General features: G+C 43.0%; 1 protein-coding gene across 10 annotated transcripts in view; it reads left to right on the top strand.

Annotated features, from left to right (window-relative positions):
* Positions 1 to 25,012, top strand: part of ralgapb (Ral GTPase activating protein non-catalytic subunit beta) — a 125,569-nt gene that overhangs the window by 1,174 nt on the left and 99,383 nt on the right. For 6 of the 10 annotated variants that reach the window (XM_059652692.1, XM_059652691.1, XM_059652690.1 and 3 more), the window contains exons 2-3: positions 18,401 to 18,524; positions 23,035 to 23,257. In XM_059652692.1, coding sequence (XP_059508675.1) covers positions 23,072 to 23,257 — 186 coding nt within the window. In that variant the 5' untranslated portion in view covers positions 18,401 to 18,524; positions 23,035 to 23,071. Of the gene's footprint in view, positions 1 to 18,400; positions 18,569 to 20,941; positions 21,066 to 23,030; positions 23,258 to 25,012 lie in introns of all 10 variants that reach the window. The other 4 variants (XM_059652685.1, XM_048549805.2, XM_059652687.1 and 1 more) reach the window with 4 other exon arrangements.

Genomic DNA, 25,012 nt, shown 5'->3' with positions numbered 1-25,012 from the left:
ATGCTGGAATCAGAGATAACACAGTTTGGAGCTGGAGAAACACAGGCCAGGCAGCATCAGAGGACCGGAAAGTTGAAGTTTCGGGTCAGGAACCTTCTTCAGAAAGATTTGTGTCAGGTCAAGGTGGTGGGAATGAGAGGAATGGTTGGAAATGGGATAAGGTGGGGTGGAGAAGATCTTGAAGCTAGTGAATTCTACGTTGAGGCCATTGGGTTGTAAGTTCCCAAGGCAGGATATAAAGGCGTAGTTCTCCAAATTTCACGTGGCTTCATTGCAACATTAGAGGAGGCCCAGGCTGGGCATGTTGCCAAGGAATTGGGAAGGGGCGTTGAAATGGCTGGCAGCCAGAAGATGGTGTTGAGTAGAGTGTCCGAAGCACAGATTCAAGGAGCATTTGCGCTTGGTCTCTCTGTTGTAGAGGAAACTACATCCGGAGCAATGGATACAGTAGACCAGGTTAGAAGATATGCAGGTGAATCCCTGTTGGATACGGCATGGTTGTTTGGGGCTTTGGACAGAGCTGAGAGGGGAGGTGTAGAGGCAGGCGTGGCAGGGAAAGTGCTGGGTGTGGTCGGGTTGGTGGGGAGTGTGGAATGGATAAGGGAGTTGCGGAGTGAGCAGTCCCTACAGAAAGTAGATGAGATGGGGAGGGGAATGCTTCTGTAGTTGTGGGATCTGCTTGCAAGTGGTGAAAATGGCAGAGGATGATTCATTAGATTCGGAGATTGGTAGGGTGGTATGTGAGGACTAGGGGGAACCCTCTTTGTTGAGGGAGGGGTTTGAAGGCACAAGTGTGGGAAATGCAGGAGATACAGTTGAGGCCATCGTGAATGATGGAAGGGGGAAGTTACAGACTTGAAGTAGGAGGACATCTGAGATGTCCAGAAGTGGAATGCTTCATCCCAGGAGCAGATGCAGTGGAGGCGGAGGAATTGGAAGTATGGGATCACGTTTACAAGAGGGTGAGTGAGAGGAGGTGTTGTCGATGTAGTTATGGGAGTTGGTTGATTTAAAATAGATGTTGGTGCTGAGTCAGTTGTTGGAGATGGAGATGTCCAGGAGGGGAGGGAGGTGTTGTAGATGGTCCAAGTGAATTTGAGGTCGGGGTGAAAGGTGTTGGTGAAATGGATGAATTGTTCAAGCTCGTCACAGCAGCACAAGACAGGCCTGATAGTGGCCAGGTCATTGGGCACAACGGCTCTTTGAAATAATTCCATGTATGCCTGAGAGGTCACGTGGGGACTCAGTTTAATGCTTCATTTGAAAGCCCCTCTCAGTGCAGCACTCTCAATATTGCAGTGGAGTAAAAGCCATTTTTTTGAGTCTGACTTCAGGATTTGAGCACAAAGCTAGGAATTTCAAACTTAGAGGTGAGAGTGCTGTCAGTTGAATTACGGCTGACTTGAGGAATGTTACGTTGTTTCAGGTACCATCATAAGTTCTTGAGTAGATCTGTTGTGCAAGTTGTGGATGCTGTGGTTGGTTCTGTCGCCGAGCTGGTTCGTTAGATCGCAGATGTTTCATTACCCTGCTGGGTAACATCGTCAGTGCAGCCTCCGATGAAGCGCTGTTGTGTTTTCCTGCCTGGTATTTAAACTCTGGGATCTATTGGAATTGGTTACCTCATTTCAGGTTCAGGGATGGGCAATAAATGTTGGCTTGGCCCATGGCACCCTCATTCTCCGAACCAATATCGAAATACTGTCTGTTAAGTGAACAGAGTTTTGGAAGAAGAACAAGAGAATTTTTGAGTGTCTGGACAAGTTATCCCAAAATCAATATCACTAAAACTTTCATCAATTTGCCTCCATTTGAAGATCTTGAGAAACTTTTCTGCACTTTCATAATTGATCTCCTCCGATTGGAGTTTGATTAGTTCACATGGCTGGATGGCCGGTTTGCAATGCATTATAATGCCAATAACATAGGTTCAGTTCCCACAATGGCTGAGGTTATCTTGAAGGGCTCTCTTCACCCTCTCCCCATGCCTGAGATGTGGTGACCCTGAGGTTAAACTACTACCAGTTGTCTAGAGAGCAGCCCTTTGGTCCAGGAGGGCTGTGGTGACTATTTTACTTTTAATCTTGCCGTTATATCTTTAGCAGCTGTGCCTTCATACCTCCGTAAAACTGTCCTGCTTCTCTGCCCTTTTCTTAAAAACTTGGAGGTAGGCTTTGAAATGACTTCTTTGACAAGCTTTTGGTTATCACCTTTGGTGGCTTAGTGTTAGATTTTGTCCAGTTATAAGCCCATAAAGCACTATGGGATATTTGACTTGATTAATAGCAAGATATAAATGCAAGTTGTGAAAGTTTGCTGCCATTTTTACCTACAGAACGAGATTGAATCTTAACAGTTTAGGAGGGGTATATTGGCCTTGGAGGGAGTATGACATAGGTTTATAAAAATTAATACCTGGACCTCAAGTATGAAGAGCAACTACACAAATTAGACATGTTTTCTATAAAACCTGTATGGTTAAGGGGTGATCAATCAAGTCTGCAAGCTGTTTACAGGAAAAGACCGTATGTAAAGATAAACAATCTTCACTGGTTGGGGATTCTATAACTAGGGGGAAATAGTCTGAGAATTAGGGCCAGGCCGTTCAGGAGAGATGTTGGGAAGCATTTATACCCACTCAGGATGGTAGAGATTTACAACTCTCATCAACAAATGGCAGTTGATGCAGGATTAGCTGTTAATTTAAAGTCTGACATAGATGCATTTTTGTTAAGCAAAGGCACTAAGGGATGTGGGCCAAGAGTTGGGCCACAGATCAGCCATGATCTTGTTGAATGGTGGAACAGGCTTGAGGGGCTGAATGGCCTCCTGTTCCTGCAGTGATACAGCAGAATATAAAAGGTGCTGTATCAAATTCAGTAAAGTGTTGTGATAAATAAAAACTTCATGCATTGTCCGTTTGAATTGTGAAATAGTGAAATCATAGATTTTGTTCTGCTCAAAATTTGAGAACTTTTAAGTTTTACATTGGATGCGATATTGATGTTGAAGAGATTTATAATTTTTAAAATTAATTTTCTGGTTGTGACATAGCTGCTTACCATTTTGAGTGGCTTGTTAGGCCACTTTAGAGGGTATTTGAGTCAACCACGTTGGTGTGGAACTAACTCAAAATTAGGCTCAGACCAGGTAAGATCAGCAGATTTCCTTCTGTAAAGGACATCAGTGACCCAGTTAAGTTTATGGCAACAATCCAACAGCTTGATCACTTCTACTGATTGTAAATTTTTATTTCCAGAATTGAAGTAAGCTCAAATTCTCAGTCTTGCACCCTCTTAGACTCCAGGTATTCGCAATATATATCAATGATTTGGATGAGGGAACAAAATGTAACATCTCCAAGTTTGCAGATGATATGAAGTCGGGTGAGAGGGTGGACTAAGACTAGGATGGAGAGGTCCTTCAGCATGATCTCAACAAGTTGGATGAGTGGGCAAATCAATGGCAGATGCAGTATATTTGGAGAAATGTGAGATTGTTCACTTTGGAAGCAAAAACAAGAAGGCAGATTACTACCTGAATGGCTATAAACTTGGAGTGTGCAGTGGGATCTGGGTGTCTTTGTGCACCAGTTGCTGAAGATAAGCATGCAGATGCAGCAGGTGGTAAAGAAGGCAAATGATATGTTGGCTTTTGTTGCAAGAGGTTTCGAGTACAGGAGCAGTGATGTGTTGTTGCAGTTATACAGGGCCTTGGTGAAGCCACACCTGGAATATTGTGTGCAGTTTCGGTCTCCTTTTCTGAGGAAGGATGCTCTTGCTCTCAAGGGAGTGCAGCAAAAATTTACCAAGCTGATTCCAGGGATGGCAGGCCTGACGTATGTGGAGAGATTGACTAGGTTGGGATTGTTTTCTCTAGAGTTCAGATGAATGAGGGGGATCTCAATAAGACTTGTAAAAATTCTAACAGGGTGGAACAGGGTAGGTGCAGGGAGGATGTACCCAATGGTGTGTGCCCAGAACCAGGTGTCACAATGTAAGAATTTGGGATAGATGATTTAGAATGGAGATGAGGAGACATTTCTTCACCCAAAGAGTGGTGAGCCTGTGGAATTCATTCCCACAGGAAGTAGTAGATGCCAAAACTTTGAATGTATTCAAGAGGCGAATAGATATTGCACTTGGGGCGAATGGGATCAAAGGTTATGGGGAGAAAGCAGGATTAGGCTATTGAGTTGGACGATCAGCCATGATCATGAAGTACGGCACAGCAGGCTCAAAGGGCCAAATGGCCGCCTCCTGCTGCTAAATTCTGTTTCTCTGCTTTAATAGCCAACACTTACGATCATCCTGTATCATTAGCACTAAGTCACCTTATCAAGTGAAAATGTAAAATGTATCGCATACAAAATTTATTTAATAGTTAGTCTCATTTTCCCCTGTGATTTGTTGGATCCAGTATGCTGAATATGGCTGACTTACTGCAGAAATTATTGACTTGAACATCTAATTGATTTTGTGGTTACATGGGAGTCTCTCACCCTTAATCTTTGCCATAATAATACAGTTGATGGCAGGAATTTACCCATAGGATTGTGTAAGTTTCACTACTGGATTAAAAGCATTTTTAGGTTTCTTCAAACTTAAGCAAGGTTTTGTTTTCCTTCTCCTTGATTGTATACAACCAAAAGTCTGTTTTCATACATCCAGTCCCGCCAAAATAAATGTACCCCTTCTTTAAGACGCAAACTATAACTAAAGGGAGGAAGACCTTCTATCAAAGATGACTCATGAATAAAACAGCCAAATAAAGCAGTTGCAAATTTAATTATATCATTAGGCAGTGGTTTAAAACTATCTCCTAGATTGTCTAATTATTACTACAGAATTCTGATGAACTAATAGGTTTGCCCCAATAGTTATTTCAATAGTATCATCACTGCTGTGATAGGGGGAGTATTCCATCACATTTCAAAAGACACAAAATAGTTATTTCTAATGCTGTTGGTTTGCCAGGTTGTGTACTGCCATTTCAACAGTACACCACCACACAAGATCATCTCTGTTTGGCAAGTACCAGCAAAGGCATCACTCTTTCTTCCATTGCCTCAAACTGAACTATATCTCAGAAAGTGAGCATGTGATTCCTTTGTTTGACAGATTATGGCTGAACTTAATCACATCCATGCACTTTTAGGAAACTTTTTAGGAACCTTTAATCCACCAGCCAATTTCTAGATGTAAACCATCTATGGTTTACAATTATATTGTACTGGTAAAGAACTCAATGAATGACTACACTAATCCTGAAAATACTTGCACATCTAAATTTTAAACATATGTGCCCCCCTGCTGCTGTCCAGTTTGGTTGGTTGTAAATAAGCCTTCACACCAAAAAGAGATGTTTCTTGTGGGGAATCTCTACTCACTGGGAATTGAATTGATTCTACCTAAGAATGAAGTACTGAAAATTCTGAATAAGCCATTATAATTTGGTTGATCTACTTGGTAAGTCATATAGGCAGAACTGACCTGGCAGCAAAAGAAATGGCTCAAATATGCTGCAGAGTGTCCCAGAGGAAATAATAAGGCTCTAGAAGGGAGTATCTGTCTGCTGGTGCATCCTGCTTGAGGTGATGGACATGACGGCTAATTATCCTCTAGGTATGGTTGCTGGTGGGATGGTAGGTGAGGAGAACGGGGACCCAATCGGGAAGAAAGAGAGGGGGTGAGGGCTGAAGTGCAGGAGATGGTTTGGACCAGGCTGAGGGCCATGTCAGCTAAATGTTGAGGAATCTTCGATTGAGGAAGAAGGTGGACATTTCAGAGGCCCCCGTATTAAAGTTGGCACCGTCAGAACAGATGTGATGCAGTCTGAGGAATGGGGAGAATGGAAAACAGTCTTTACAGAGGCAGAGTGTGTGGATTTATAGTCAATGTAACTGTGGGAGTCAGTTGGTTTGTAGTGGATATTGTTGGCCAGCCTATCCCAAGAAATGGGAACAGATGTGGAAGAAGGGAAGGGAGGAGTAAGATGGACCAGGTGAAGGTGAGAGCAGGTGGAAATTGAAAGTGAAATTGATAACCTTCTCCGATTCTAGGTGAGAGAGGGAAACAGAATCAATGATATCATCGATATACCAGAGGAAGAGTTGTGGATGGGAGCCGAAATAGGATTGGAATAAGAAATATTCCACATAGGTATCCGCACGGCTTTGAGGGCTATGTTCACCCTTTTGACCTGAAAAAAATATTTGAATTGTTTGAATGGAAACTCTTGGTCTGAAATGGAGGGGTTAGAACAAAAAGTCTCTAACCCCAGAATGTTAACCTGTCTTGGATCTTTTAATGACCCTGTTACTTGTTCCAGCATTTTTTTGTTTCTGTTTCACATTCTTCATATTTGATTTCAGTAGGATTGAATGTGCCTGATGCAAGATGCAGCAGCTAATTGTACCCACAGCATAATTGAAATGTTTGCTTTGGTGATCAGATGTCAGGAATCTACAGGCGCAATTAGCTGGCAGGACCTAGATAAGAAACTCCAAGCAGCTCTGGTTTAATAAGGCAGTATGGTGAAATTCAAGGAATGTGGATTGGAAATATCCCAAAAGCTCTGTACAAATTCAGTTAAAATAAATTGGATGCTTTTAAGTTCGTTTCAGTCCTCTTCTGAATTATGCAAAAATGTTTTATGCATAACTGAAGTCCCCTATCTCTAGTGATAATGGGAACTGCAGATGCTGGAGAATCCAAGATAACAAAGTGTGAAGCTGGTTGAACACAGCAGGCCAAGCAGCATCTCAGGAGCACAAAAGCCTTCTACAACATTTTGACAACTTTGCTAAAAAGAGATGCCCAGACTTGAACAGAATGCTCCACTTGGAGGAAAATGAAGCACTCAGAGGGAACTCATGCAGACAAGGAGAGAACATGCAGACTCCGCACAGACAGTCGCCTGAGGCTTGAATCGTAGATAACAAGGTGTGGAACTCGATGAACACAGCAGGCCGAGCGGGAAAGCTGACATTTCGGGCCAAGATGAAGGGCCTAGGCCCGAAACGTCAGTTTGCTTGCTCCGAAAATGCTGCTTGGCCTGCTGTGTTCGTCCAGCTCCACACCTTGTTATCTCGGATTCTCCAGCATCTGCAGTTCCTATAATCTGTGCTAGAATTGTACCTGGGTTTGATTTCCGCCTTGGGAGACTGTTTAGAGCATAGAACATTACAGCACAGTACAGGCCCTTCGGCCCTTGATGTTATGCCCACCTGTCATACCGATCTCAAGCCCATCTAACCTACACTATTCCATGTACGTCCATATGCTTGTCCAATGACGACTTAAATGTACCTAAAGTTGGCGAATCTACTACCGTTGCAGGCAAAGCATTCCATTCCCTTACTACTCTCTGAGTAAAGAAACTACCTCTGACATCTGTCCTATAGTGTGAGGTGATGCACTTTGGTAGCAGTAACCAGAAGGCAAAGTACAGGGCTAATGGTAAGATTCTTAGCAGTGTAGATGAGCAGAGAGATCTCGGTGTCCATGTACACAGATCCTTGAAAGTTGCCACCCAGGTTGACAGGGCTGTTAAGAAGGCATACAGTGTTTTAGCTTTCATTAATAGAGGGATCGAGTTCCGGAACCAAAAGGTTATGGTGAAGCTGTACAAAACTCTGGTGCAGCCGCACTTGGAGTATTGTGTACAGTTCTGATCACCACATTATAAGAAGGATGTGGAAGCTTTGGAAAGGGTGCAGAGGAGATTTACTAGGATGTTGCCTGGTATGAAGGGAACGTCTTACGAGGAAAGGCTGAGGGACTTGAGGCTGTTTTCATTGGAGAGAAGAAGGTTGAGAGGTGACTTAATTGAAACATATAAAATAATCAGAGGGTTAGATAGGGTGGATAGGGAGAGCCTTTTTCCTCAGATGGTGGCGGCGAGCACGAGGGGGCATCGCTTTAAATTGAGGGGTGAAAGATATAGGACTGATGTCAGAGGTAGTTTCTTTACTCAGAGTAGTAATGGAATGGAACGCTTTGCCTGCAACGGTAGTAGGTTCGCCAACTTTAAGTACATTTAAGTCATCATTGGACAAGCATATGGACGTACATGGAATAGCATAGGTTAGATGGGCTTGAGATCGGTATGACTGGTCGGCACAACGTCGAGGGCCGAAGGGCCTGTACTGTGCTGTAATGTTCTATGTTCTGTATCTTTGTAACAGAATGTTACAAGCAAAGCTAAAAGAAAGGGAAGGAATGGGTTCACAATTTGAAGGTGTTGGACTCAATATTGAACCCAGAAGGTTGTATGACATGAAACTTGGAAAAAGACTAACCGATCCACATGATATCATGGAAAAATGGAGCAGACCCAGTGGGCTGGATGGTCTGCTTTTGGTCTCATGTCTTATGGTGTTGTTTTGGTGATTAGTGAACATAACATAAGAAACAGGAGCAGGAGTAGACCATAAGGTCAGTCAAGCCTGCTCCACCATTCAATAAAATCACGGCTGATCTTTTCGTGGACTCAGCTCTACTTATCTGCCCACTCCCCACCAAAATTTTTAATTTATGTTCAAAAGCTATCTTTCTTTGTCTTAAAAACATTCAGCAAGGTAGCTTCAACTGCTTCACTGGGCAGGGAATTCCACAGATTCACAACCCTTTGGGTGAAGAAGCTCCTCCTCAACTCAGCCCTACATCACCACCTCCTTACTTTGAGGCTATATGCCCAGTCCTAGTTTCACCCACCAGTGGAAACAACCTCCCTGCCTACTTCTATCTTGTCTATTCCCTTCATAATTTTATTTATTTCCAAAAGATTCCTCCCCCCACCCCTTTCTTCTAAATTCCAATGGGTATAGTCCCAGTGTGCTCAATCTCTCCTCAAAATCCAAACCTGTCAATTCTGGAATCAACCTAGTCTATCTCCTCTGCACCCCCTTTTTCTCATGTAAGGAAGCCAAATCTGTGCACAGCACTCCAGATATGGCCTCACCGGTACCCTATACAGCTGTAGCATAACCTCCCTTTTTATTTAAACTCTCATTCCCCTAGCAACGAAGGACAATATTCCATTTGCCCTCTTAATTACCTGCTGCACCTGCAAACCAACTTTGTGATTCATGCACAAGTGCTCCTGAGTCAGACCTTTTATATTAGTGTTGTAGCTATAAGAACGGGTCAGAGACTATAAATCCTGCAAAAAGTAACTGATCACCTGATTGCCAAATAGTCTATCTACCATCTATAAGGTACAGGTCAGGAATGTGATGGAATATTCTTCATTTGCTTAGATGAGTGCCGCTCCAGCACCACTCCAGAACTTGAACACTATTCAAAACAAAACAGTCAGTTTGACTGGCTGATCCACAAACAATCACTTCCTTTATTACTGAGGCATAGTTACAGCTGTGTACGCCATCTACAATATACACTGCAGAAATTCACAGCAGCTTGCAAATCTGCAACCACTTATATCGAGAAGGAGAAGGACAAGGGCAGCAGATAATATTGTCTGCAGAGTCCCTTCCAAGCTACTTAACAACCTGACTTGAAAGTATACCACCATTCCTTTATTATCTCTGCATCAACATCCTGGAATTCTTTTGCTAACAACTTTGTGAGGGTGCCTACACCAAATAGGCTGCAGCAGTTCAAGAAGGCAGGTCACCACCACTTCCTTGTGGGCAATTAGTGTTGTGTAATACACGTTGGCTCAGATGTAAAAATCCACATCCCTGAATGAACAGCAATAACAAAAAAATGTGGTGAGGGAAGTGACCAGCACCCAGATCTCCACTAAAGTGGAATCCCTTGGGATCTCTTTGTTAAAACACTGGGGCTACAACTGAATTTTCCCCAGAAGAACATTCAGTTCATTAATGTTTGGAAGGTCATACTGCAGACTTCTTTGCTGTGGCTTTAAGTTATGGGAAGTTAATGTTTCATAATGCTGCAGCTCCATATAAGTTGCTGTCTAGTACCAACTTATGGATGTGAGTTTGCCCGCTGAGCTGGAAGGTTAGTTTTCAGACGTTTTGTCACCATTCTAGGTAACATCATCAGTGAGCCTCCGACGAAGCACTGGTGTTATGTCCCGCTTTCTATTTATCTGTTTAGGTTTCCTTGGGCTGGTGATGTCATTTCCAGTTCTTTTTCTCAGGGTATGGTAGATTGGCTCCAAATCGATGTATTTGTTGATGGAGTTCTGGTTGGAATGCCATGCTTCTAGGAATTCTCGTGCGTGTCTCTGTTTGGCTTGTCCTAGGATGGATGTGTTGTCCCAATCAAAGTGGTGTCCTTCCTCGCCTGTATGTAAGGATACTAGTGATAGTGGGTCATGTCTTTTTTGTGGCTAGTTGATGTTCATGTATCCTGGTGGCTAGCTTTCTGCCTGTTTGCCACAGTTCTTGCAAGGTATTTTGTAGATGACGTTTGTTTTGCTTGTTGTCTGTATAGGGTCTTTTAAGTTCATTAGCTGCTGCTTTAGTGTGTTGGTGGGTTTGTGGGCTACCCTGATGCCAAAAGGTCCGAGTAGTTTGGCAATCATTTTGGAAATGTCTTTGTTGTAGGGGAGAGTGGTTATGGTTTCTGGGCCCGCTTTGTCTGTTTGTTTGGGTTTGTTGCTGAGAAATCGGCGGACTGTGTTCATAGGGTACTCATTCTTTTTGAATACACTGTATAGGCGATTTTCTTCTGCTCTTAGACAGCAGCTAATGAACTTAAAAGACCCTATGCAGACAACAAATAAAACGAACGTCATCTACAAAATACCTTGCAAGAACTGTGACAAACACTACATTGGACAAACGGGCAGAAAGCTAGCCACCAGGACACATGAACATCAACTAGCGAGCAAACTCACATCCAGAAACTCAACCTGAGCAACAAATCTTCTCAAAACTCGCTAGTACCATCTTACAATAAATTTTTTTAAATTTTAAATCAATTTTACTGAGCTATGAACTTAACCAAATGCTGCTAGTCAATTTCTGATGCAGTTTCACTTCGTTCATTTCTTTGAATTCAGATTTCACCATGTGCTATCGTGGCATTCAAACCTGTGGCTCCAGAGTATTGATCTGGCATTTTAGATGACATTACCACTATGCCACCATCTCCAAGTAATGCACTTGGATTTCCAAAATGCATTTGATAACATGGAAAATAGGAACAGGGGTAGAATGTTCACCCCATCAAGTTTGCTTCACCTTTTAACATGATCATGGTTGATCCTCGGTCTCAATACCATACCCTCATTTGCTCCCTGTATGCTTTGGCAACTTGAGCCTTCTGAAGTCTCTCTCTTTCTTAAATACATTTGATGTCTTGGCTTCCACAGTCTTATTTGGTAGAGAGCTACGTCGGATTGATGCCCTCTGAGTGAAGAAATTTCTCAAACTTAAATCCTAGAATCTCTACAATGTGGAAGCAGACCACAAGTCCACACTGGCCTTCCGAAGAGCATCAGACCCATCCCCCTACCCTATCCCTGTAACCCTGCATTTCCCATGGCTAATCCATCCAAGACTACACATCCCTGGACATAATGGGCAATTTAGCACGACCACTCCACCTACCCGCACATCTTTGTACTGTGGGGGGGAAACAGCACTCAGAAGAAATCCACACAGACATGGGGAGAATGTGCAGACTCCACACAGACAGCCACCTAAAGGTGGAATCAAACAGCAGTGCTGACCATTGAATCACTGTGCCACCCAGAGGCTTACTGTGTATCCTGTGACCACCTTTGTTTTAGGCCCACTCCAGATCAGAAACCTCCCCTGTATCCAGCCCTGTCAGAATTTTATACATTTTAGTGAGATCCCTCTCATTCTTCTAAACTCCAGTGGATACAGGCCTCGTCGACCCAATCTCTCCTCGGACGATAAACCTGCCACCCAAGAATCATTCGGGTGAACCTTCATTGCACTCCCTCTTGGTAGTATAGCTTTCCATAGTTAAGACAAACAAAACTGCATCCAGTATTCCAGGTATGGTCTTACCAAGGCCCCGTAAAGCTGCTGTAAGAGCTGTCTTTGTACTCAAGTCCTCTTTCAAGAAGACTAACTTACTATTTGCCTTCTAACTGCTTGCTGCAACTGCATGCATGCTTTCGGTGACTGTTATACAATGACATCCAGGTGCATTAATATTTCCTAATCTATCACCTTAATTTCCCAGTTATCAACAGTGGAATGTGTTGGTCATGTACTTGCCAACTCATCCAATTTGTCTAAATCATTTTGAAGCCTCTTTACATTATCCTCACCATTCTTAATCCCACCTGGTTTTGTATGAACAGCAAACTTGAAGATATTATATTTGGTTCCCTCGTTCAAATCATTGTATGTTGTGAAGAACTGGAACCAAACACTGAACCCTGCAGTGCCCGACTTGTAACTGCCTTCCACTTTACAAAAGACCCATTTATTCCTGCTGTTTCCTGTCTGCTTACCAATTTTCAATCCATGCCAGAATATTACCCCAAACCCATATGTTTAATGGGGCTTTATCAGAAGCTTTCTGAAAGTTCAAATTGACCACATCCACTGGTTCTCCCTTTTCTCTTCTACAGCTGAGGCATTCTTAATCCACGTCCAAATGCCAACAGATCTAAAAAGCAAAGATCCTTTCAAAAGTGGGCCCAGTTGGACCCACACAGATCATAGACATGTTGTGTTTGGGCCTTTTGGGAAGAAACTTTGGCTCAAACTGACCTAAAAGAAAAGTGTTTTTTATTCCGAGACTTAAACTCAGCATGACTACAGGTCTGTTCGGACCCTTTGAGAAAATACTTTGCTTTTGGGCCAAGCAAAGTTTTTTTTTCAAAAGGCCCAAACTGACCCAAGTGGACCTAAGTGGAAAGTGTAGCAACAAGTAGAGTCAAAGAATAATAAGTGAAGAGATAATGAGAAAAAGATTTTGCTGGTAACCCGATTAAATCTGTTAAGGTGATGTGAACGTGTTCCCCACAGACTAGGATTTATTGAGCTTGAATTAAATGAATGTTTCGCATTTGGTCGCAAGATGATTAGTAAAAGATCTTAAAAGAACAAGTAAGTGTATCTGAATGCTGAAAATATTCTTCATCTGAGAAACAATTGATCATGAGGTTTTTGAATAGAGGATTGCCAATCTGTGATTACATCCTCAAAAAAATCTTTAGTAACTTTATCAAACATAATTTTCCCTTCATAAATTCATGATGACTTTCTCTAATCCCACCCATATTTTCTAAGTACTTTGTTATCATATCATGTCTAATAGACTTGAGGATTGGTTTAACATGAGTAGTAGAGACAATCAGTCTGTAAGCCCATGTTTTCTCTGTCCCTCCTTTTTTAAATAGTGAGATTACATTTAACACTAACCCCACCTTGCAATACAGCAGGAGTAAATTGTCAGGTGCTGGGGATTCATCAGCTTTCACTTCCATTAATTTCTCCAGCACTTGTTTTTACTGATATTAATTTCCTTTAATTCCTCCTTCTCAATAGACCATTGATTCATTAGCATTTTTAGGAAGTTGTTTGTGTCCCTTTCTTTTGAAAACAGCATAAAAGTAGTTCTTTAATTGCATAAGAGATAATGGGAACTGCAGATGCTGGAGAATCCAAGATAACAAAGTGTGGAGCTGGATGAGCACAGCAGGCCAAGCAGCATCCTAAGAGCACAAAAGCTGACGTTTTGGACCTCGACCCTTCAGCAGAAAAGGGAGATGGGGAGAGGATTCTGAAATAAATGGGGAGAGGGGGGGAGGCGGACTGAAGATGGATAGAGGAGAAGATAGGTGGGGAGGTAGGGAGGGGATAGGTCAGTCCGGGGAAGACGGACAGGTCCAGGGGGTGGGATGAGGTTAGTAGGTAGGAAATGGTGGTGCGGCGGGAGGAGGGGATAGGTGAGAGGAAGAACAAGTTAGGCAGACTGGGACGAGCTGGGCTGGTTTTGGGATGCAGTGCGGGGGGGTAGAATTTGAAGCTGGTGAAATCCACATTGATGCCAGTGGGCTGCAGGGTTCCCAAGCTAAATATGAGTTGCTGTTCCTGCAACCTACAGGTGGCATCATTATGGCACTGCAGGAGGCCCAGGATGGACATGCCATCTGAGGAATGGGAGGGGGAGTTGAAATGGTTCGCGACTGGGAGGTGCAGTCGTTTACTGCGAGCCGAGCGTAGGTGTTCTGCAAAGCGGTCCCCAAGCCTCCCTTGGTTTCCCCAATGTAGAGGAAGCCACAGCGGATTTTGGCGGATGTGCAGGTGAACATCTGCTTGATGTGGAAAGTCATCTTGGGGCCTGGTGTGGGGGCAAGTGTAGCACTTCCTGCGGTTGCAGGGGAAAGTGCCGGGTGTGGTGGGGTTGGAGGGCAGTGTGGAGCAGACAAGGGAGTCGCGGAAAGTGTGACCTGAGAGACCACGCTCCGAATGCTGCCCCCACCTCCATTTCCTTTTTGACTGTCTTTCCTAAATATTGAGTACCCTTGGATGTTCAGATCCCAACCTTGGTCACCCTGCAGCCATGCCTCCATAATCTCAATCTTATCCTGCTTGTTTACACTATGTGCATTCAGAATTTTGTCTAGAATCATAGAATCCCTGCAGCATGGAAACAAGTCCTTTGGCCCAACCAGTCCACACCAACCCTCGAAGCATCCGCCTATAACCCACCTAAGCTACACATCCTTGAAAACTACGGGAAATTTAGCATAACCAATCCAGCTAGCCTGCACATACAACATAGAACATTACAGCACAGTACAGGCCCTTCGGCCTCGATGTTGTGCCGACCTGTCATACCGATCTCAAGCCTATCTAACCCACACTACTCCATGTACACCCATATGCTTATCCGATGACGCCTTAAATGTACCCAAAGTTGGCGAATCTACTACCGTTGCAGGCAAAGCATTCCATTCCCTTACTACTCTCTGAGTAAAGAAACTACCTCTTACATCTGTCCTATATCTTTCACCCCTCAATTTAAAGCTATGCCCCTTCGTGCTCGCCGTCACCATCCAAGGAAAACGGCTCTCCCTATCCACCCTATCTAACACTCTGGACTGTGGGTGGGAACCGGAACACCCAGAGGAAACCCACGCAGACACGGAAAATGTGCAAACTCCACACAGACAATCACCAAACCCGGCTCCCTGATGCAGTGAGGCAGCAGTGCTAACCGCTGAGCCACTGCGCCACTTCCTATTTTTCCATCTTTCATTTTTATCCTTTTTTCTTTCTCCTGTGACTCCTTGCTCAAGATCCCTTCTCCCTGCCACTAATCTAAACTCTTCCCCCACTCTTGGACTCTGTGAGGATATTGATCCCAGGCGTAATGGCATTCAACCCATCCAGCTTATGCAGGTTCTATTTTCCTCAGAATCAGTCATAATGCCTTCAGAATCTAAATTGCTGTCTCCATAAACCATAGAAATGTACAGTACAAATAGACCATCATATCTGCATTGGCTGAATAAACTAGCTGCTTATTGTAATCCTGCTTTCTGGCGCCTAGTCTGGGGTGTTACAGCATGTTACTGTACTTCATGTGCAAACCCAGGTTCCTTTTAAATGAGTAGAAGGTTTCTATCCCAACTGCCAAACTGGGAAGTCAGTTCCAGATAGCCATCACCTTCTGGGTGAGAGAGTTTTTCTTCAAACCCCTCTAATTCCTTACCAATCACCTTAAATCTGTACCCTCTGGTAAATGGCCTTTCCTGTAAGGAAAACAGGCCTTCTCTGTCCACTCAATCCAACTACTTCATGCTGGCCAAAGCCCCATTCATAAGCAGCAATGTAAAGAGATCTTAGAACGAGTGGCATTCAGATAATTTGCTTTCAAAAAGTGCAACAGTTAGGGAAGGGCAATAAATGCTGGCCTAACTAACAATGTCTTCATCCTGTGAATTAATTTTAAAAAGTCCTTCAACAATCTTTGCAAACAACCTTTTTCACATTTCAGTCCGTTGTCCAACATACAGGAATGTAAAAGTGTATGGTCTTTACAAAACACAAACAGATCAACGAAGATCTAACTGAACAGCAAAGCAGACTCAAGGTACTGAATGGCCCACTCTTCTCCTAATTGGCTTTTTGTACTTTGGCAAGAAAATTAAAACAACGGCACAGCATCTAATTGATGAGAGATTGCAGAGCTATGGGATGTGGGTATCTTTGCATGGATTACAAAATGGCTTGCATGTAGGTACAGTACAGTAAATAACGGAACAAGCTAATAGAATGTTAGTGTTTATTATAATGGGAATTAATGCACAAGTAGGAAGTTTATGCTTCATTTTTGTAGAGGACACTAGTGAGATCGCATCCGGAGTAGTGTGTACAGTACCGATCTCTTTACTTAAGGAAGGATGCAAATGTGATGGAAACTGTTCAGCGAAGGTTTACTAGACAGATAACTGGAAAACGCAGGTTGCCTTCTAAAACAAGGTTGAGCAGGATTGTCTAGCATCTGCTGCGGTTAAAACGAGTAAGAGTTGACTTGATTAAAATGTACAAGGTCCTGAGTGGGCTCTTGTGGTGCACTGAGAATGTTGCTACCTCTGGACCAGCAGGTTGGGGTCTAGTCACGTCTGCTCCTGAGGTGTGTAATAACAGCTCTGAACAGGTTGATTAGAAAATATCTACAAAATCTCAAGGGGCTAGGCAAGATGCATGTGAAGACAGTTGAATAATCTGGAATTAGGAGTTACTGTTTAAAGTTAAGTGGTAGCCCATTTAAGAAAATGGAAAAAATGTCTCTGTGAGTCATGAGTCTTTGTAAGTCTTTCTCAATAGGTAGTTTAAGCAGCATGTTAAATATTTTTACGGCAGAAAAGGAAAGATTTTTGTAAGCAAAGGTGTGAAAGGGTAGATAGTAATATTGTGTTGGAACTTACAATTTGACCATCCATAGTGTTATTGAATGTCAGCGCAGACTAAAGAGCACAGTGTTCCCTCAAAGCTGTGCAAACACAGCCACTTCAAACTTCCATGCATGGTGATTGACATGCACACTGATGCAGCATTGACTTCTGGCTTGGTAGTTGCTGCCATGCGTGGACCTCGGAGGCCTGCACAGCCGGAAGGAAATTAGAAGGAATACTTTTTTTTTCCTGAAGAATGGTCTAGGCCCGAAACGTCAGCCTTCCTGCTCCTCTGGTGCTTGGCCTGCAATGTTCATCCAGCTCTACACATTGTTATCTTAGAAGGAATACTACCTTCTTCTACTTGCATGTCGCTATGTATGCTTTCATAACTTTATATTTGAATCCTTGTAATCAGGGTCGGTGTCTCGCTCTTCCACAGCACCAAAATTACCTTAACCAAAGTCACAAATGTCTATTTTTTTTCCCTTATTAACTACTCTGCATTTGTTGCCCAACTTAATGGCATTGAACAAAGAAAATTACAGCATAGGATCAGGCCCTTTGGCCCTCCAAGCCTGCGCCACTCGAGATCCTCTGTCTAACCTGTCATCTATTTTCTAAGGGTCTGTGTCCATTTGCTCCCTGCCCATCCATGTACCTGTCCAAATATACCTTAAAAGACTCTAACGTGTCTGCATCTACCACCTCCGCTGGCAACGCGTTCCAGGCACCCACCACCCTCTGTGTAAAGAACTTTCCACGCATGTCCCCCCTAAACTTTCCTCCTCTCACTTTGAATTCATGACCCCTAGTAATTGCGTCCCACACTCTGGGAAAAAGTTTCTTGCTATCCACCCTGTCAATACCCCTCATGATTTTGTAGACCTCAATCAGGTCCCCCCTCAATCTCCATCTTTCGAATGAAAATAATCCTAATCTACTCAACCTCTCTTCGTCGCTAGCACCCTCCATACCAGGCAACATCCCGGTGAACCTCCTCTCCATCCGCTCTAAAGCATCTGCATCCTTCTGGTAATGTAGCGACCAGAACTGTACACTGCATTCAGTTATTCCACTCTTGCCCATTCCTTCAGCGCTAGAGAATCTCTAGTAATGACTTTGTCCCAAATTTGCACTATCACATGTTAGAAAGTCACAAAGATTCACTAATGACCCATTCCTCATCTGCATGCAGTCCTTCTTGGCATGATTGCTTTTGGAAATAGCTGTGTTGCAGTTGTGTGTTTGCTACTGTGGTGGCACTGTTTAAAATTGCTTTCTGGTTATAGACAATTCTAGTGAGGCCCATTTCTTGCAGTCACGAAAACATGGTGGGAGACCCACAGCAGTCATTCCAGGGCGCCCATGATGGTGATGGGTTGGCTGTTTTGACCTAGTGACAATAATGGATCTGTGATATTGGTCTAATGATTTTACTTTTCTAATCTCACCCTTTTCACTGTTAGAAGTTGTCAGGCAGTATGCTGTTTTTAAATAAAATTGAATCTATAAAAAACATTTGACAAACAAATTGCTCATTGCTCAAAAATCTTTCATTGCTTCACAGAAATGTAATCAGACAACAGTGGATGTTAAGACAGTGAAGGAGACACGACAGTGACAAGCTTACAATCGCAGAAAGGTCCTTATTTCAAGGGACAAAAACAGAAGTTGATGGAAAAGCTCAGCAGGTCTGGCAGCATCTGTGAAGAGAAAATCAAAGTTAACATTTCAGGTCCAGTCACCCTTAGAACCAGTTCCTGATTTACAGTATCTGCAGTTCTTTTGGTTCTTAATTCAAGGGGTTTGGAGTACAAGAGTGGGGAAGTTTTGCTGCAGCTGTACAAGGTGTTGGTGAGACCACATCTGGAGTACTGTGAGCAGTTTTGGTTTTCTTATTTAAGGAAAAATTATTTCATTGGAAGCAGTTCAGGGAAGATTTCCTAGGATGATCCCTGGCATGGAGGGATTGTCTTATGAGCGAAGCAGACTTGGACTCTACTTACTGGAGTTTAAGATAATGCGAGGCGATCTCATTAAAACCAGCCTTGGAGGGGGTCCGGAGGAGATTTACAAGAATGAGCCTGGGGATGAAGGACTTGTCATACGAGGAGTGTTGCTTACTCTGGATTTGTACTCGGACCTTCAATAAGGAGGGATCTGATTGAAACTTACAGAATACTGAGAGGCCTGGATAGACTAAACTAGAAGAGACTTGAACCCAACCTCAGAATGAAGAGATGACCCTTTAGAACTGAGATGAGGAGTTTCATCATCCAAAGGGTGATTAATCTCTGGTAGTCATTGCCGCAGAGGGCTGTGGAGGCTGACCTTTGAGTGTATTTAAGGCAGAGATAAGTAGGGCCTTGATTAATAAGGGGATCAGAGGTCATGTGGGGAAGGCAGGAGAAGGGCGTTGAGAAACATATCAGCCATGATCAAATAGTGGAGCAGACTCATTAGGCCAAATGGTCTAATTGTGCTCCTGTATCTTATGGTCTTATGAAACATAAGATTTTTGCCCTTGACAGGGTAAATGCTGAGATGATGTTTGCCCTTGTGGAAGACTCTAGGACAAAAGGACATAGTCTCACAATAAAGGGGTGCCAATTTAGGTTGAGACCTACTTCAAATTCCTATTTATTGACTTTACATCCACCTTCAAAACTATAATTCAGCCAAACTCATCTCCAAACTCTGAGATCTCAGACTCTGCATCCCTCTCTGCAACTGGATCTTCAACTTCCTGACCCACAGACCGCTATCAGTAAGGAAAGGCAACAACGCCTCTGCAATAATCCTCAACACCAGTGCCCCACAGTCTGCATACTCAATCCCTTACTATATTCCTTGTACACTCACGACTCTGTGGCCACATTCATCTCTAACTCCATTTACAAATTTGCTGATGTTACCACTGTTGTGGGTCAGATCTCAAGCAACAACAAACAGAGTACAGTAAATCAGTATTGTGCAAAGACAACAATCTCTCCCTCAGTGTCAGCAAAATGAAAGATTTGATCATGAACTTCCGGAAGCAGAGTGGGAGGACACACCCCTGTCTGTACCAATGGTGCTGAGGTGGACGTGGTCAAGAGCTTCAAGTTCCTAGGAGTAAATGTCACCAACAATCTGTCCTGGTCCATCCACATTGCTACACAAGGAAGCACACCAGTGCCTCTACTGCTTGAGAAAGCGAAGGAAATTTAGCATGTCCACAATGATTCAACAATTTTTGTAGATGCACTGTAGAAATTATCCTATCCCGATGCGACTGTTCTGCCCAAGACGACAAGAAATTACAGAGTTATAAGCACAGCCGAGTCCATCGTGAAAACCAAGCTTCCTTCCATTGACTCCATCTGCACTTCCCACTACCTCGGGGAAAGCAGCCAAAATAATTAAAGACTCTTCTCACTCTGGTTATACTGTCTTCCACCCTCTTATATGGGGCAGAAAATAAAAAGCTTGAAAACGTGTACCAGCATATTTAAGAACAGCTTCTTCCCTGCTGTTATCAGACTTATGAACAGACCTCTTATAGGGTGGCGTGGTGGCTCAGCGGTTAGCACTGCTGCCTCACAGTGCCTGGCATCCAGATTCGATTCCACCTTCGGGTGACTGTCTGTGTGGAATTTGCACATTCTCCCCGTGTCTGCATGGGTTTCCTCCCATAGTCCGAAGATGTGCAGGTTGGGTGAATTGCCTATGATAAATTGTCCTTAGTGCGCAGGGATGTTAAGGTTAGGTGGGTTAGACATAGGAAATGCAGGGAGTAAGGGAATGGGTCTGGTCGGGATCTCTTTGGAGGGGCAGAATGCATTTGTTGGGCCGAATGGCCTGTTTCCACACTATAGGGATTCTATGATTATATTAGAGTTGATCTTTCTCTGCATCTTCTCTGTAGCTGTAACGCCATATTCTGCAATCTGTTCTGTTGCCCTGACATACTTTATGTAAGGTTTAATTTGTCTGGTTAGCATGCAAAACCAATTTTTTTTTTTACTATATCTCAGACCATGTAACAATAATGAATCAAATCAGATGATGAATTTCTTTTCTCAAGGTTGAGTGTCAACAAATGAAATTTTGCATTCCATCATTTCAGTGAGATTCAGTATCACAGCAGCAAAAGACCCAATCTGCTTTTCCTTTAATGATAATCGGGTAATGATTGAGGGCCGTACAGCACGGAAACAGACGCCTCGGCCCAACTCGCCCATGCCGACCAGGTATCCTAAACTGAACTAGTCCCATTTGCCTGTGTTTGGCCCATATCCCTCCAAGCCTTCCTATCCATGCACCTGTCCAAGTTTCCTTTAAATGCTGTAATTGTACCCACCTCCACCACTTTATCTGGCCACTCATTCTATACATGCCCTAGCCTGTGTGAAAAAGTAGCCAGTCTGGTGCCCTGTTAAATCTTTTCTCTCTCTCATTAAACCTATGCCTTCTAGTTTTGGACTCACCTGCCCTGGAAAAAGGCATTGGCTATTCACCTTATCCGTGCCCCTCAAGAGGCAGAGAGCAGTGGTGAATTGATTTTTAATTTGGATCGAATGAACTAGATAGTGAGTTTCTTGTTTGGGGGATGAGATGTTGTTTAACCTCTAGGACTCCTGCTTTTTATGTACTTTTTATATATAAAATGTGGGCATTGGAGGATGGTACAAATACGATGGGGAGAACAACTGCAAAAAATGTCTAATTTCATGTTTCATATGTTTTGTTAAATAAGGACTGAATTCTTTTTTAAATGAATTAATAGAAGTATCTATGTGCAAGAAGTCGCTAAACAGATCTGAAGTGAACGCAATGCCAAGTGTGGCATGTGTTAATTTAGTAAGGCCAGAATTGGGAATAGGAAAACAAACAGTGGATTGTCCTCTTAGTTTCGTAAAGGATGTGGAAGTGCTGGTGTTATGATTTCAAATAAACTTGTTGGACTACAACCTAATGTTGTGTGACTTCTGATTTTATAATGGAGCTGGTGAGACAGATTAAAATTGCGTTGATCCCTGTTAGATATATATGTTCCTGGTTGAGAAGGATACTTAAAGGAAAGGACAACAGACGGTCAGACATGTCAAGTAACTGACTGGAAGGTAGTTCTAAAATTGACCCAGTTACCAACTCCTGATAAGCTTTGATGTTAGTCTTTTGGATGATCTTGCATTACAATCTTGATCTAGCTCTGAGTCATTCTGTTTTTAAACATGTAATTACTGTGTCTGCCAGTAAGTCCCAGTGTGTTTTGATATCATTGGACTACATTACTGTACACCTGTTCACCTACACATTTTCATATTACTGACTGTTTCAGACTAGTTTTAAATTGCTTTATGATTATGCATTTGACTTAAAGCTTGCTACGCAGATTAAGGAAGGGTCAGTTTTTCTCTGGGGCATAGCGATACTGACAAGAATGGTACTTGTTGTCAATCCTCTGTTATCCTTGAGTTGGTGGTGGTCTGGCTTATTGAATCGTTGTGTGCTAAAGGTATTACTACAATGCCAGGAATATGACCTAGCAACAATGAAGTTGAGCTGAATTGAATTACCTCCATTATCTACACTGTTATTGTTATTAACTGTCTAGTGGTTTTTTGTCTAAGAATTGAGCAGTTTATGAAGAATTTGCTAAGTGTAATACCTCGAAATTCCAGACATACATTTGTATACAATCAAGCTATGAACGTTTGCATTTTGTGAAGCATTCAACAGTGTGTTTGGCTGCAAATTGGGCATTAGAAAGTCGGCAAGAACCATAACATTTGTGGAATTCAAGGTACCACTGAAACAAACAGTATGAAGCAGATATTATAAGTATATTCAAGAGACAATTAAGTTATATCCTAGGGATATAATTCACTGATAAAGAAGGCAAATGTGATTTTGATTGGAAAAGGTATAGTGTGTTATGCCTAGTATTTTTGTTCCTGCTTGTGAATTTTCTCTTGTGGGTCTTACAAATAAAATCAGAAATTTCTTACTCTTGAAATACCAATATTGCGCATGGCTAAAGTCCTAGTCATTTTGCCAAAGAGAATCATGCAAAACTTTTGATTTGTAAAGCATGCAAATGTTCAAATTTCTGATTATAGGTTTGTTTTGTTGACATGGAGAAAGGATGGTATGATAAAAAGGTTCATTTAAAATCTTAAATCTAGTGCTGATGCCTGATCCTTTTCTTTCAGACAGATCTTAAAGTGAGTGGATCGTGTGCCACCGCTACACCATGTACTCTGAGTGGCGATCTTTGCAACTCATCATCCAGAGTGACCGAGGTCACATGAGTGTTCTGCACAGCTATCCCAGCAATGTTGGTAAGGATGTGGCTAATGCTGTGGTCCGTCCTCTGGGACAGGGACTGAACAGTTCTTCTGCAACCAGCAATGAAAGCATTCTAAAAACCGACAAAGAGGCAAGTCCCTAGAATATTGATCTATGTGCTATACTTTTGAAATGAACAGCTTGCTCGAATAAACACTTTTTTTTCTTAAAATAACCTATGTACAGTAAGACAAACCAGGGCAGGATCTACATAGTTAATGGTATGGCCCAGGGGAGTGAGGATGAACAGAGACACCTAGGGGTGCAAGCTTATAGTTCTTTGAAATTGGCATCACAGACTAGGTGGTGCAAAAGGCGTTTGGCATGCTTGCCTTCATTGGTCAGAGCATGGATTATAGGAATCGGGGTGTCATGTTGCCACTGTACAAGACGGTGAGGCCACTTCTGGAATACTGCATACAGTTTCAGTCACATGAATATAGGAAGGATGTTGCTAAACTAGCAAGGGTATAAAAAGATGTCCAGGGATGTGACTGGGGCCGGAAGGTTTGAGTTATATAGAGAACTGGATAGGGTGGGACTTTAATCGTGAGAGGTATAGACAAATTGAGTAGCCAAGGTGTTTCCCCTAGGGTAGGGGAGTCCAAAACTAGAGGGAATAGGTTTAAGATGAGAGGGAGAAGATTTAAAAGGGACCTAAGGGGCAACTTTTTCATGCAAAAGGTGGTACGTTTATGAAATGAGCTGCCAGAAGAAAGGGGGGAGGAGGGTACAATTACAACAGCTAAAAGGCCTCTGGATGGGTATATGATTAATAGACAATAGGTGCAGGAGTAGGCCATTCAGCCCTTCGAGCCAGCACCACCATTCATTATGATCATGGCTGATCATCCACAATCAGTATTCTGTTCGTGCCTTATCCCCGTAACCCTTGATTCCACTATCTTTAAGAGCTCTATCTATCTCTTTCTTGAAACAATCCAGAGACTTGGCTTTCACTGCCTTCTGGGGCAGAGCATTCCATATATCCACCACTCGCTGGGTGAAGAGGTTTCTCCTCAACTCTGTTCTAAATGGCCTACCCCTTATTTTTAAACTGTATCCTCTGGTTCTGGACTCCCCCACCAACGGAAACATGTTTCCTGCCTCCAGAGTGTCCAATCCTTTAATTATCTTTATATGTCTCAATCAGATCCCCTCTCATCCTTCTAAACTCAAGTGTATACAAGCCCACCTCCCCACCTCCTTGACCTGTCCGTCTTCCCTGGACTGACCTATCCCCTCCCTACTTCCCCACCTATACTCTCTCCACCTATCTTCTTTACTCTCCATCTTCGGTCCGCCTCCCCCTCTCTCCCTATTTATTCCAGAACCCTCTCCCCATACCCCTCTCTGATGAAGGGTCTCGGCCCGAAACATCAGCTTTTGTGCTCCTGAGATGCTGCTTGGCCTGCTGTGTTCATCCAGCCTCACATTTTATTATCTTGGAATTCTCCAGCATCTGCAGTTCCCATTATCTCTATGTACAAGCCCAGTTGCTCTAGTCTTTCAACATATGACAGTCCCGCCATTCCGGGAATTGACCTCGTGAACCTACGCTGCACTCTCTCAATAGCCAGAATGTCCTTCCTCAAATTTGGAGACCAAAACTGCACACAATACTCCAGGTGCAGTCTCACCAGGGCCCTGTACAGCTGCAGAAGAACCTCTTTGCTCCTATACTCAATTCCTCTTGTTATGAAGGCCAGCATGCTATTTGCTTTCTTCACTGCCTGCTGTACCTGCATGCTTGCTTTCATTGACTGATGTACAAGAACACCCAGATGTCGTTGTACTTCTCCTTTACCTAACCTGACTCCATTTAGATAGTAATCTGCCTCCTGTT

Source organism: Stegostoma tigrinum, chromosome 19 (genome assembly GCF_030684315.1).
Source record: "Stegostoma tigrinum isolate sSteTig4 chromosome 19, sSteTig4.hap1, whole genome shotgun sequence".
In the NCBI taxonomy this organism is placed as follows: domain Eukaryota; kingdom Metazoa; phylum Chordata; class Chondrichthyes; order Orectolobiformes; family Stegostomatidae; genus Stegostoma; species Stegostoma tigrinum.
Note: the sequence above shows the minus strand (reverse complement) of the source record. Positions and strands in the feature narration are given on the sequence as shown.